This window comes from Lepisma saccharinum, chromosome 2 (genome assembly GCF_977018435.1).
Source record: "Lepisma saccharinum chromosome 2, izLepSacc3.1, whole genome shotgun sequence".
NCBI classification, from domain to species: Eukaryota; Metazoa; Arthropoda; class Insecta; order Zygentoma; family Lepismatidae; genus Lepisma; species Lepisma saccharinum.
The window spans coordinates 119863267-119876467 of NC_139230.1; the positions used below are offsets into that span (position 1 = coordinate 119863267).

At 37.0% G+C, this 13201-nt stretch overlaps 1 protein-coding gene across 1 annotated transcript in view; it reads left to right on the forward strand.

Annotated features, from left to right (window-relative positions):
- Positions 1-12470, forward strand: part of LOC145983612 (uncharacterized) — an 80073-nt gene extending 67603 nt beyond the window's left edge. The window contains exon 16 of the mRNA XM_083116675.1: positions 12288-12470. Within this exon, the coding sequence (XP_082972801.1) occupies positions 12288-12355 (68 nt within the window). The 3' untranslated portion in view covers positions 12356-12470. The remainder of the gene's footprint in view (positions 1-12287) is intronic.
- The last annotated feature ends 731 nt before the right edge of the window (positions 12471-13201 follow it).

Consider the following 13201-nt stretch of genomic DNA (forward strand, 5'->3'; position numbering starts at 1 on the left):
CAATTCTGCTTCCCTTTTTGAAATATTTAGATCTCTTACAAGATCGTTAAATTCTGCCTGTGACAATGGCTGTGGTTGGGGCTGTGATGTAGATGGTGTGTAATCAAGATCTTCGTGATCTATTGGTTGGTAACTTCCATCGTCTGTTTCATTTTCCAGTGTCCATTCTGCTGGTGGTTTTGGAACTTGGAGAGAATCAGAATGTGGAACTGGACACATTGCAGATTCCAAATTTGAGTATGAAATTATGTGTTTTTATTTACTTGAGATTCCTGTTACTTTCATTAAACTAAAGTAACAATCTGTTATGTGGTCTCTAGGTTCCCTCCACAACCGTGGTACGGCAAGTGACATAAATGGGTGGGTTCCATGCAACCGACCTCTTAAATAGCGGGAGCAATGTGAGAAACAGTTCTGTGGTGCCCAACACTTACCTTCATCTACCTTTGATTCAAAATACAACACGTACGCCTCTTTGATGAACGGGGAAATGGGATGTCTTTGGGACTTCATCGTAAAGTCACCACATACAACAGAAAAGTTTTGGTGGATTAACACACTTCCTAGACATCGCTGAACACAAGAAACATGCGAACACGCACAAACAGTATTCTTCACTTTATGGGTTTTGCACTACACACACTGCAGGACACTAGCAACACTATCAACTGACTGATGCAAATAACTACAACTCCACTATTCCCCAACCAAGTGGCTATCTATCCCTACCCTATGCACTGTCGAGCCCTAGTAACAGGCTGTGCTGATAAGCACCACGACAACAATAACATGCAGTCATGCGCTGATAAAATTGTGTTTGTAGAGAAAAGTTTAGGTGATAGCGAAAAACGGTTTTCACTATCGTCATCAGGGCACTGAACTCCATAGGAACAACATGTTTTTGTTCTGCGGCAATTTTTTCATTGTCACTGAGTGTAATTTCTTAATTTCTTTTTGAATTTGGCTACTGGTTCAATAGTTTTTATATGATCTGGTAACTTGTTGTATAGGATGCCTGTGGATTTTGGACCTTTTTCAAATAGTCTTGTGTTATGCATTGGAACTGCAAGATTGGAGGTATTCCTCATGTTGTAATGATGTAATTCCTTGTTGTATTTGGAGAACTTTGACAGATCCATTTTTACATGCCATAATAAATTAAGCATATAGAGGCAGGGTAGTGGTAGAATGCCAAGTTCCCTGAAGATTTCCCTACATGGTTCATTCCATTTTTTCCCATCATAATTCTTAATACTTTTTACTGAAGATTAAATACTTTTGTGCTGTTTGCTTCATTTTCCCAGAATATAATGCCATATGTTAGTTGTGATTGGAACAGACTGAAATATAGGGTTCTTATTGTGCTCCTTTCTGTAATATCTTTCATGATTCTTATGACATATATGATTTTACTTAATTTTCCTTCTAGATAGTTAATATCCCAATTTAAATTTTCTTGTATCCATATTCCCAGAAATTTTGTGGAATTTTCAAATTTAATGTCTTCATTTTCTATGTTTACAGTTGACATGTTGTTGCTTTTATTTTTTGGAGGTTGGAATTTTTTTGCTACTGTTTTGTTTTTATTTATTGTTAGTTTGTTGCTGCTGAACCACTCTGAAAGTCTGTCTGTTGTATGCTGGATGTTAGAATTAAGTGTTTGCTCATTTTTGCCAGTCAACATTATACTTGTGTCATCTGCATATAAAGTTGTTTTGGTTGGCTCTAAGTTTGATGACAAGTCATTTATGTATATGATAAATAGAATTGGTCCCAGGATCAAGCCTTGGGGGACTCCACATGATACTTTACAAGGTTTAGAAAGGCAGCCAGATACAGAAATGTATTTTGTATGTAAGATTTCCACAATTTGACTGCAGTTTTGTAAATAGAACTTGAACCATGAGTTTACCAGCCCCCTTATACCATAGTGGTTTAGTTTATTTGTGAGTTAGTCATGTCATACTGTGTCAAAAGCTCTTGTTTAAGTCTAGAAATAGTCCAACGCATTGTTCTCTATTGTCTTAGAATGTTCTGACATGTTCTACGAGGCTTGTCCGGGCAGTAAAGATACACACCAAAAATAAGATATAAAATTAATGTATTGCTCACAACTAAAGTTACACTTGATACACTGATACAGAAGCTATTTCTCCACATAAGTGCCACCATTGTCCAAACATTTGTTCAGATGCGGAACAAGTTTTTGTATCCCTGAATCGTAGAAATCTGCCGCCTGCATCTGGAACCAAGTTGTGACTTCTTCCCTGACTTCATCGTCATCGGCAAAGTGTTTTCCACCAAGATGTTTCTTGAGGTACAGGAACAGGTGGTAGTCGCTGGGTGCAAGGTCGGGGCTGTATGGCAGATGGTGAAGGACCTCCCATTGAAACTGTGCAAACAGATGCTTGGTGACATTCTCTGACTGGGAGCCTGTGTGTTGTCATGAATATAACAGATTCCACTTGTTTTGAATTGCACGTCGAAGATGTTTCAAAGTCTGGCAGTAGGTTTCCGCATTAATCGTTCTTCCAGGCGGCATGAATTCCACCAGTGGGATGCCGTGGCGATCCCAGAAAACTGTTGCCTTCAGCTTGCGGGTTGAAATTGACATTTTGAATTTTTTTGGCTTATGGAGAATGGGTATGGTGCTACTGCAGTGACTGCTGCTTGGATTCAGGCATATGGTGGAACACCCATGTTTCATCACCTGTCACAATGGAGTCCAGGAATGCATCTCCCTTTTCTGCGTAGCAAGTAAGAAAGTCCAGTGCATATCTCAGTCGTTTGGTTTTGTGTTCGTCAGTCAAATGTTTTGGGACCCAGCGTGCACACAACTTTCTGTACTCTAACCCACTCACAACTTCATAAATAGTGGTTTTCGAACTGCCAGGAAACATCACACACAATTCTCGAATTTTCACCCGCCTATTTGCACGCACCTCTTCTTCATTACAATTGCGAAGGTCGTAAGTGATCACGAATGGCCTCCCACTTCTCTCTTCATCATGAGCATCACGTCGACCTTCTGCAAATGCAAGGCACCATTTCGCCACATTTTGACGATTCATTACGTTCCCATACACAGTCACAATTTCTCGGTGGATCTCTGATGGACGCTTTCCTTGTGCCTGCAAAAACCTGATCACGGCACGCACTTCACACTAGGCGGGATTCGGTATCACCTCTGCCATTTCCAACGCTTGTTCCTTGCACAAGACTCAGCGCAGCACTGACGACTCACTCCCAATCCTCGTCGTATGGATCATGGTTACTGCCAGTGTTGCCAACTTTGGTACACATTTTTCCCCTAATGTGCAAATGTGTTTGTACCTTACTTTCCAGACAAGCCTCGTATGTATTCAAATGTTGCTGTATTTATGGATTTGTGTTTCCAAAAGCCATGTTGTGAATTTGAGATTATGTTTTTTTTTTAAAAAAAAGATTGTCAAATGTTTGTTCATTGCAGTTTCTATGATTTTAGATGGGGAGAGTAATGCTATGGATCTGTAGTTACTTATGTTGTGTTTATCCCCCTTTTTGTATATTGGTTTAATTTTTGTCACCTTTAATTTGTCGGGGAAAACTTCTGTGGAGCAGGATAGTTTGACTATATAGCACAATGGATGGAGGATATGGGTAAGACTTTTCTTTATGACTGTTGAAGGTATATCATCCAGACTGGTGGACCATTTACTTTTCATGTTTGAAATGATGTTTCCCATTTCCTTTTCAATCACTGGTTGTAGGTACATTGATGTGCTACAGGATTTTACCTTTATTTGTGAGTAGGTTTGATGTGGTTTCAGTTTGTTTATCTCTGATTCAGTGAGGTACTTGTTGAACATGTTTGCCACTGCCTGGGGGTATTTTATGGTTAACTCATTGTGCCTCAGTGTGATGTTCTCTTGTACTCTGTTGTATCTGCCTAATTCTTTGTTTACTATTTACCTTTGTTCCCATTTTGGCGATACTCTGGACACTTGTGAACCTTAACCTCTAATGTTACATACTACGTTTGTAGAATTACCTCATCCAGAAGTTGGAGGGCACCAATGTTCCTGCAATTATGGACAGTGAAAATATCCACAACAACAGATTATCATAACCAAAGTGTGAATGAGATGTTGAATGTTGAAACAGATAGTAAGGGAATATCCATTCCATTTTACTGTGATTAATGTAGGGTTTTAATCTGGTGTCAAATTAAAGTGACAGGTATAATTACTAGGGCTGAACCGATACCAATGTATCGGTATTGGCCAATACCAATGTATCAGTATTGGTAAGTATCTGTTAAAATTTTCCCATCGATGCCTTCTGATACCATTGTTTTTGATTCATTAGAACCAAGGCCAAGAGCAGCATTTGCCCTTTTCAAGAGTCCTTTCACCTTCCTTGTGGCACACTGGAAGAAGCTCAGCAGGTAGTTTTTTCCATAATTACTGGACAAAACCCCACCCTTCTCCTGCAAAGCAGATGATTGACAAAAGATCAAAGGCATGGTTAAACAGAAAGCTGTGCCCAAACTTCCGGAAGGCATTTAACTATCTGGTAAAGGCTGTGTGGAAATAAAGGAAATAATTCATTTCCAATTCCTGCTCGCACACTCGTGGGATAAGAAGCGTGGACTTTTACAAACCAACATTACTACCATGCTGGGTTCTTTCAGTGCCAGATGATGGCAGAGTTGTTGCGAAAGATGGGCAAAGTTTGCAGTGAAATTCGGTTTGTTTTAGCTCCGTTATCTATCCTTCCTTTCAGTGTAAGTCTCTTACGTAACTGTTGTTATCGGTCTATACCACAGGAACTTGGTTTTATTGCAAATGACAGAGTTGAGTTGAGTTGAGTTAAGTTGGTGTTTTAAGTCCACTTTATGCACAGTAAGGCTAATCGGGACTGGACCTACAGTTTAAAGTGAGATCCGAACCACTTGTGCCTCCACCGGGTATCGGACCTGGGACCCCTTGATAACAATGCGACGATGCAACCTGCAAATGACAAAGATGGACAGCACACTATAAAGAGGCATTGTTTTAGTAAGGTTATTTGCACATAATTTTAAGTTGCTTTTTCCCTCTCCAGGTTAACCAAAATGACAAGAATGAATACTTTTGACATGAAACTGAAGAAGAGACAAAATTCACAGATTTTTTTTTTGTAACTGCAACATGTTAAAAAGTCTTGCAACATTTCAAAAACCTCTTTTTTTGATTAAATGACACAAGACATTTTTAAATATTACAATGCTACATGGGAATAATTTGGGAGTTATTTATTGTCATTAAAGGAATGTGATGATTTATATGACTTGGTAACTAGCCTTTATTATTTTAAAATCAAATTTTTCAAGTATTGGTATTTGCATCGATATCACTGGGTATCACTGAGAGTATTGGTATCGGTTCAAAGTGGTATCAGCTCAGCTCTAATAATTATGTTACAGTTTTACGATTTGTACAGATTGAAATACTGGAAGAGAAATAAATCTATGCTTTGTAATAATCATTCTTCTATTAAATATTCCTGGTACCCACATGCAAGGTAAATGAACGAGGTCTGCCGCATTCATGTTCTCTTCAGTCATGTGGAAAATATTTTTCATAAAATTTGGTTAGCGACCCATTTTTAAAAAATCAAATTTAAACTTACATTTATCTAAATTTACCATAATGTGCAGTGCAAAATAAGCATGGTATTAAATTTTTCGTATTATTAACTTTATTTATAGAGCCTGCTTTACTATCTTTTCCATAAGGTAATTCCAGTTTGTGTTTCCTTTCTTTATAAATTGTGCAAATATTATCCTGCAGGAAAGAAAAAAATACAATGTAGAAGATTATATCAGTTGCACAGAAAATTTTAATACTTAGTTCATGTATAATGATTACAAGGAAATAATGTGTATACAATTATATCACATACTGAAATGGTGTGACATATTTTCAATTTTGTATTGCAAAATAGCTGCCTTACATTATTACCAGAGTGCATTAGTTTGTTGGCTCACTACTTTACCTACTGCCTTTCAAGATTATGTATGCACTCTCAGTCAGACCATGCTGTTCCATTGTATTTAATTTAAATATCCCTCAATAATTTCCATAATTATTATAGATAAAGTAAAACTGTTTTAAATGTGAACTTCTATTATTTTCGAATATAAAGCCAAATTTGTAATTTGAAAATGAATTCTGTTATTCCCTGTGTTTTGGTGAAAAATATTAAAGTAAATGTTAATGTTTAATTTAATATAGAGTTGATAGAGTAAGGTGGGGTAAGACTGCGTGGCAGGTAAGACTGCGCACCGGTTTTTCAAGGTGAAAATCACACACAGTTGGCACCACTGCACCACCGTTACTTCGTCCAAGATGGTAGCTAGCTGTGGACAGTGGTGAAGATACGTTTGAAATTCGTTGTGCTGAGAGGGGTAAGTGAAAAGATTTTGAGGGTGTTTACTATTTATTTTAGTACTACGTTTTTTGAGTACTATGTCACTGCGAATGTATACAATATTACGATGTTGATGGATAGAAGAAGCTGTGTTAATGCCGAGTCCACCTGTGTATTAGTTTCCATTGCTTTGTGCAATGGCTGGGCAGCATTACGTGATTTGTTCAGGAATGCAGCATGGGGTACGACTGCGCAGGTGCTCAGTTTTACCCCACAAGTGTGTGGCTTGCAAGGCCCAGCCATTAGATAGATTATTTTTTGGTCCACTGAAGTCGTTTTATTCATCTGAGTCTGATAAGTGGATGTGTAACCATCCAGGTTGCCCAATCGCAGTTTTTCAAGTGCCATCCATTTTTACAAAGGCATGTGGGAAGGCAGCTACAGTTGGGAATGCCATGAAGGGCTTTGAAGTGACTGGATTATGCCCTTTCAATCAAGACATCTTAACTGAGGATGAGTTTCTTCCCTCTACTGTGACAAATGTATCAGCTCCAACTCCAGGTGAGCAGCCTTCAACAAGTGGGGTTAACAATACTGGACCATCCACCAATGACGTGCCACAGCAGGCAAATGTGGCTCATGCATCAGCTGAAACTCCAGGTTAGCAGCCTTCAACAAGTGGGGTTAACAATACTTTATCATACGGGCACATTTCCATTAACCAGATATCACCACTTCCACGTGCAGAGCATATTCAGCACCACTGACAAAAGGGAAGGCAGTCTCAGGTGTTAACTGGATATCTATTCAAAGTCAACTTGGAAGCCTCGTTGGCTGAGAAGAGTAAGAAGAAAGTTCAAGGGAAACAGAAACGGAACATCGTTGTTGAAGAAGATGTAGCAAGCAGAAAACGCCAGAAGAAAGAGTACAATTGCCCAGGTTGTAATGAGAAGTACAGCGATCCTCCAGTAGAGGATTGGATCCAGTGTTCCACATGTGACGAGTGGTGGCATGAAAATTGCATCTCGGATGAAACAGGAACCTTTATTTGTGATTTGTCTTAGTGATTCCTAACCCAAGTGAAGGACGGGATTCACTATGCCTACTGTGAGAATGCCACGAGAAATGTATCCCATATGATAGAAGAACTTTTTTAGGTGATTTGTGTTTCTTTTTATACAAATGTGACTCTGTGTAGAAAGTGCGCATTCTTACCCGAACTTGATCGCAGTCTTACCCCGCGGTGTGGGTAAGACAACGCATTTGCATGGTCACGGTTTTGTAATTGTTTCATGCAGAAATATTGTTCATTCAGCTTTTGGAAATTTATTGTGAGTCAGCAAAGGATAGTGCAATGTGTATTGCATTTTTCATGTGTGTCTGTAGTTTCATAGCTTGAATATAAAATTATGAACTCAAACTGCACAGTCTTGCCCCACCTTACTCTATGTTTAATATGTTAATCATAATACCAGTTAAAGATTGGTGAAATGAATAAAGAATATACACTAGTATCACACATAAAGTATTCTAAATCTATAATTGGAGACTAAAATTGGTAAAGTGCCACAATAATTCAAACACCATTTTCCACGTTAAACTGTGAAATGTGTCATGCTTGATAATGTGGTAAACATGAAATGTGGCTGGTAGCCCTCTAAGTAGTTCAAAGGGCATGTAAAGGGGCACTAGTGTGAACGTTCGTAAGCTGAATGATGCAATTTTTCAACACTTTTGCTTTTGGCACTTACAACGTTTACCACTTTTAGTCCTCAATTCCTGCATCAAATACTTGACAGAATCTCAAATCTGTTTTTAATCACCCAGCCTAAAGAAAATGTAAAACTTTATAAACGTAAGTCAAATAAAAAGCATCTTCAGAATTAATGTCCAACATAGAGTCAGGTTACTCTGGACAGGAGTAACATTTTGTAATCCTGTCTGGATCATTGCACTATATTTAACTGGAAGGACTTCTTTACAGTGCAAATGTGAAACCATTCTCTTGCTTAGTTATGCCAGGCAAGTATGGAAGAAAAGATGAAGCAGACAATTTTTTCTATGGAGGCAAATAGATTTTTATGACTGATTACTTACGAAATGAAAAGCCATAATTTATGAGAAAACATTGCAATAAGTATGTCACCATACTCAAATATCACAGGATTTAAGACTAAAATAACAATATGAATGTATTTTTAAGAACTTCTTGGTAAAAGTTTATTAATATTGAGAATTCCACAGATGTTTTCGACATCATGTTATAACTTGGCACAATTTTATTTTTGATATCAGAGCGACACTTTGAACACGATTTGGTTCATACCATCGAAGAAATTTTGGGAAGGATGAAATGTAGTTTTAATGCATGTATCCATATTTATTTATTTAAAAACGCAAAACTACATGCAAATGTCTGCTCATTGTGCCTTCCAGCTGACAGCATCAAACTACGGAGAACTGTGCAAATGCATTAAAAGAAAATAATAATTAAAAAGTATGGAATAGATTGAAAAGTACATGTATATGCACAGAAACTTCGATTTTACTCTGTATTGAGTGAGACTAAATTTTAGTTTCATTACAAATGCATATATTTTGGAAACGTTAATTCTTCCTTTCACTGTGCGACCATGATAGACAATTCTATATAAATTTAACACATGATATCTTCATTAAATTTCATAAAATTAGAAAAGGTGAAGGATACAGCAAGTGTGCGCAAGGAAGCTACATACAATAAAATGCAAAACGAATCTAGACATTACCTCAATAGGATGCACATTTTTCTGCTAGGACGTAAGTATGTGCGCTGGACAAATCTTACCCACAAGTAAAATTGCTTCATAAATCCGAATTATAATTTTTGATAGCATGCAATAATAATACCATCATTGATTAAAGTAATGTTATTATGTTTAACATATATTTTTAAGTAATGAAAAATTCCAGTTGGTTATTACAAAGTTTAATCACTTGCTACAGTGTATGAAACCCATGGCTGTAAACACATTCAAAAGCTTTCGCTATGACATTTAATTACCCTCATCAACTTTTAATAAATGCATTTAGTCATAGCATACACATATTTTAAGAATGATATTTATCGGAAAAAGTGGACATCCAGGCAATTATCTACATGATTTGTACATCGAAATGCCAAGCATGACTGTACCATGTCCAACCCACTTAAGACTGGATAAACTGGTCAAAGCTACATGTGCCAACTATTAATATAGTGAAGAAACACTTAATAAGACATTCATTTATAGCACTGAATGCATAAATATGGTTAAATTATATTTCTTTTTGCCCTATATGAAAGCAAACAGGAGAGTAAATACATGTTAGCTTATGGGATCACCACGTATTCCTCCAAACTTTCCTGGAGTAACTAATCACATAAGTGGCTTCAATTTTCATGGTCTATCAGCATTGCAGTGAGCATTCCAGTTATATATAGTTCACGGCAGTGGCGAAGCTCCTATGAGGCTTTTGAGGCTTAGCCTACCCAAAAAAATGTTGAAATTAAAATGTTCTTGTACCCTGTAACAATCAATGTTCATTAAAACGAATTAAACTATGTAATCTGAACGTTTGGTTCCGCCGATCCTTCCATATATCTCGTCAGGCAGGCCAGAAAGAGAGAGCGCGTTCGGGCCGAACTGTGAGGCTTTTGAAAAGCCTCGCGTTTAAAAGGCAGCTACAGCGTGAGCTGTGTGTAGTAGGGAGGGGAGGGGACTGCCGATTCACTGGGTGAAAGCGGCTAGCCTCAGAACCAAACCTGTTGTGCTTCTAGTCTTCTTGTGCAAAGTGCGTCGTTCACGCGCTGCATTGTTGAATGTTAATTTACTTCAAGTGCGTCCGCGCGTGTGTTTGTGCGTGTGTCACACAGTGTATTTATGTTATAAAAATATAATACTGTGAAATTGTGTTGGAAACTCTAAGATGATTTGCAGTAAAATAAATGTAAGTGAACAAGACTTCGTGGCTCTCAGATGCTTAACCTACGAAATCTTGGACACACTGACTGTACAACTGGAAATACGTTTTGGAGATCTTGAAAAGATAAAATTTGTTGAATTGGTAGACCAAAATAGCTTTGGGGAATATAAACTACATTTTCCTGTGATGAAATTAAGTAACCTTCTGTCCACATATCCATTTTTCAACAAAGAACGATTAGAATATGATTTAAAGAATATCTATGATGATGAAGAAAAGCATTTACCTCCTACAGACCTTCTAAAATTCAATTAGCAATGATCTTCAAACAATCTACAAAGAAGTAACACAACTTATCAAGTTGGTCTTGACATTCCCAGCTTCCTCCGAAAGAAGTATGAGCACCCTCAAGAGAGTAAAAAAAAATATTTCCGTAATTCAATGAAAAATAAAAGATAAAGTTCTCTCAGTACAATAGCCATTGGAGAAAGACTGGTTAAAGAACTTTCTATTGATCAAGGCTTCAAGGAAAGAGTAATTGATACTTTTGCGACCAACAAGAATCGACGCATGAACCTGCTGTATATATAAAAAATATAAGCAGATTTTTCAGCCTACCCAGTATTTACGCCTTAGCTTAGCCACTGGTTCACGGTCAGGACCATGTAGTATGCATGCATTATACTGTAATTCAGAGTACTTGTTAGTGTCTCCCGGATGTCTGACAGCATTTTTCACCTTTATCGGTGGTTGATGTGAAAGACACAAAGATTCAAAGACATGTGCACATCGATAAATAATTATACTCTAGTATTATGTATGCAGTATGTAAGGTAAAGCAGACAGTGTTTTAGGAGAAAATCCGTGACAGTGGGACACCTGGCATGTGTCCTTGTGGTCAAGATGTGCATGCATGTACAGTGCATTTTGGAACCATCTAGCAGGTTAAATATATTTTATTGTGTTCTGATGTAAAGCTGGACACAAAACTTGGGGTGACTGAACATTTATATGTAAGTAAAATTATAAAGGGACTAATGAGACAACATCCTGAATTGGAGACAGTCAACCTCCTGGATCAAAGAATAATTTCACTGAAGTGGCTATGTCAATGAGGCAGCTTTAGCACTTTCAGGACACATGTCTCTTAGACGTTTTCTGCTGATTCTTGGTGGCTATTACATCCACACTAGAAGACTACCAGCACACATGACTCACAGATTACATACAACCTCTGGATCAAAGTCGGTTTAAATCCTTAAAATGTATGTGTGAGGGCCAGTAAAGGCGATTAGGGTGGGCACTTGCCTCATCTCCCCACATTTTGCTACCATACTCTGGTCTCTTAAAGTTAAGCTTTGTCTATCAAGGAAAAGTACACTTTCCTTGCCCCCCCCCCAATTTTTTTACTGATGAGGGCCAATGCTGGTAGAACAAACACAGGGAGAGAATCAGTTCACATGCATTTATCATAAGATGCTCGAACAAGTGTATTAGACTATATGTCTCAGATGGCAAGTGATTTTTAATTTTTCTTTACAACTTGTTGGACATAGTATTTATGGTGTTAAGAACATTTGTGTTTCATTCCTGAACTACATTATTATTTAGTGGGGTGACTCTGGACATTTTTCAGGTTGCAGTTTTCCTGGTGCTACTTATTTTTGATTTTAAATAATAAGGTAAAACTGGTATCATTCGGTAGTGAAATTATGTCTCTTTACACACGTAGAAGAGACCATGCGAATGCATTTAAACTGAACACAACCAGAGTACATAATCTCTGAACTGTCCAGAGTATCCCCCCCCCCCCCCGCTACCTGACTCTATACTTTTTATAACACTGCGGAGGTTTAATGGAATTTATCAGTACAAATTCAGTAATAAATATGTTGCTACGAAACTATTCTCAAAAAAATTTCCATAAAGAAATGTGATTTTTCTTACAGACTCATGTAAAGGGAAGAATCTTCAGCCTGTTGTTAAATTGAGAAGACTGCAAATATTCCCATCATAAATGCTGGACTGAGAAAAACAATGTTTTAAGATATAATTGTTTTTTTTTTTTTGTTTTTTTAATGCTGGTGTCTGTCTCAGTGGATTTCACTTGAAAGTTAGTTCAATGTTGATGTGGAGCTTCATGCTTATTCTGTTATTCTTAAAACTTATTGACTATATTTGTAATAGTGTTCGTTGTTTCTAGTGCACACTCAGTGAAAAAGATTTGTGTGCTAGCATCATGATGTTACATTGTTGTTGATGTTGATATTAGTATTATTCACATAGAATAAATAATATGCAATTCAGGAGTGTGGATTGCATTTAATGTGAATTGCTTTTCTTATTGTAGAATTGGATATTAATGTAAAAATTTATATGAACAAAAATGAACAATAAAAACAAGTTGTCATAGATTGATATTTATTTATTTAAAAAAATTTACAATAGACGCAGTGATTACTGAAAAATATGAACAATAAAGTTCTCACCTCTGTCCAATAAATAGAAATGTTACAAGGAAAGATAGCATATTTCATTTGGAAAGGTTGGTTGTGCCTTGTAGTTAAAATACGAAAATTTCCTACAAGAAACTACACAAATATAATCAGTTATGCACTGCTGAGGTATTCTGGAAAACCCATCAGAATTTAATAAATTACTCAGGTTGAAATATGGGATCATGCCTATTATGAAATCCACAAGTGCTTCATTTCATTTCTCTCTATAATGCAAATAAGAAATATATTACAATTTATTGAATTTCTTTGGTCTTCTACTCCAAATTTAGAAATTTTAAATCGTACTCGTTAATTATGTGACAGAAAAATCATGCATTAATTTTGGATGTCAACACTGTAGGCAT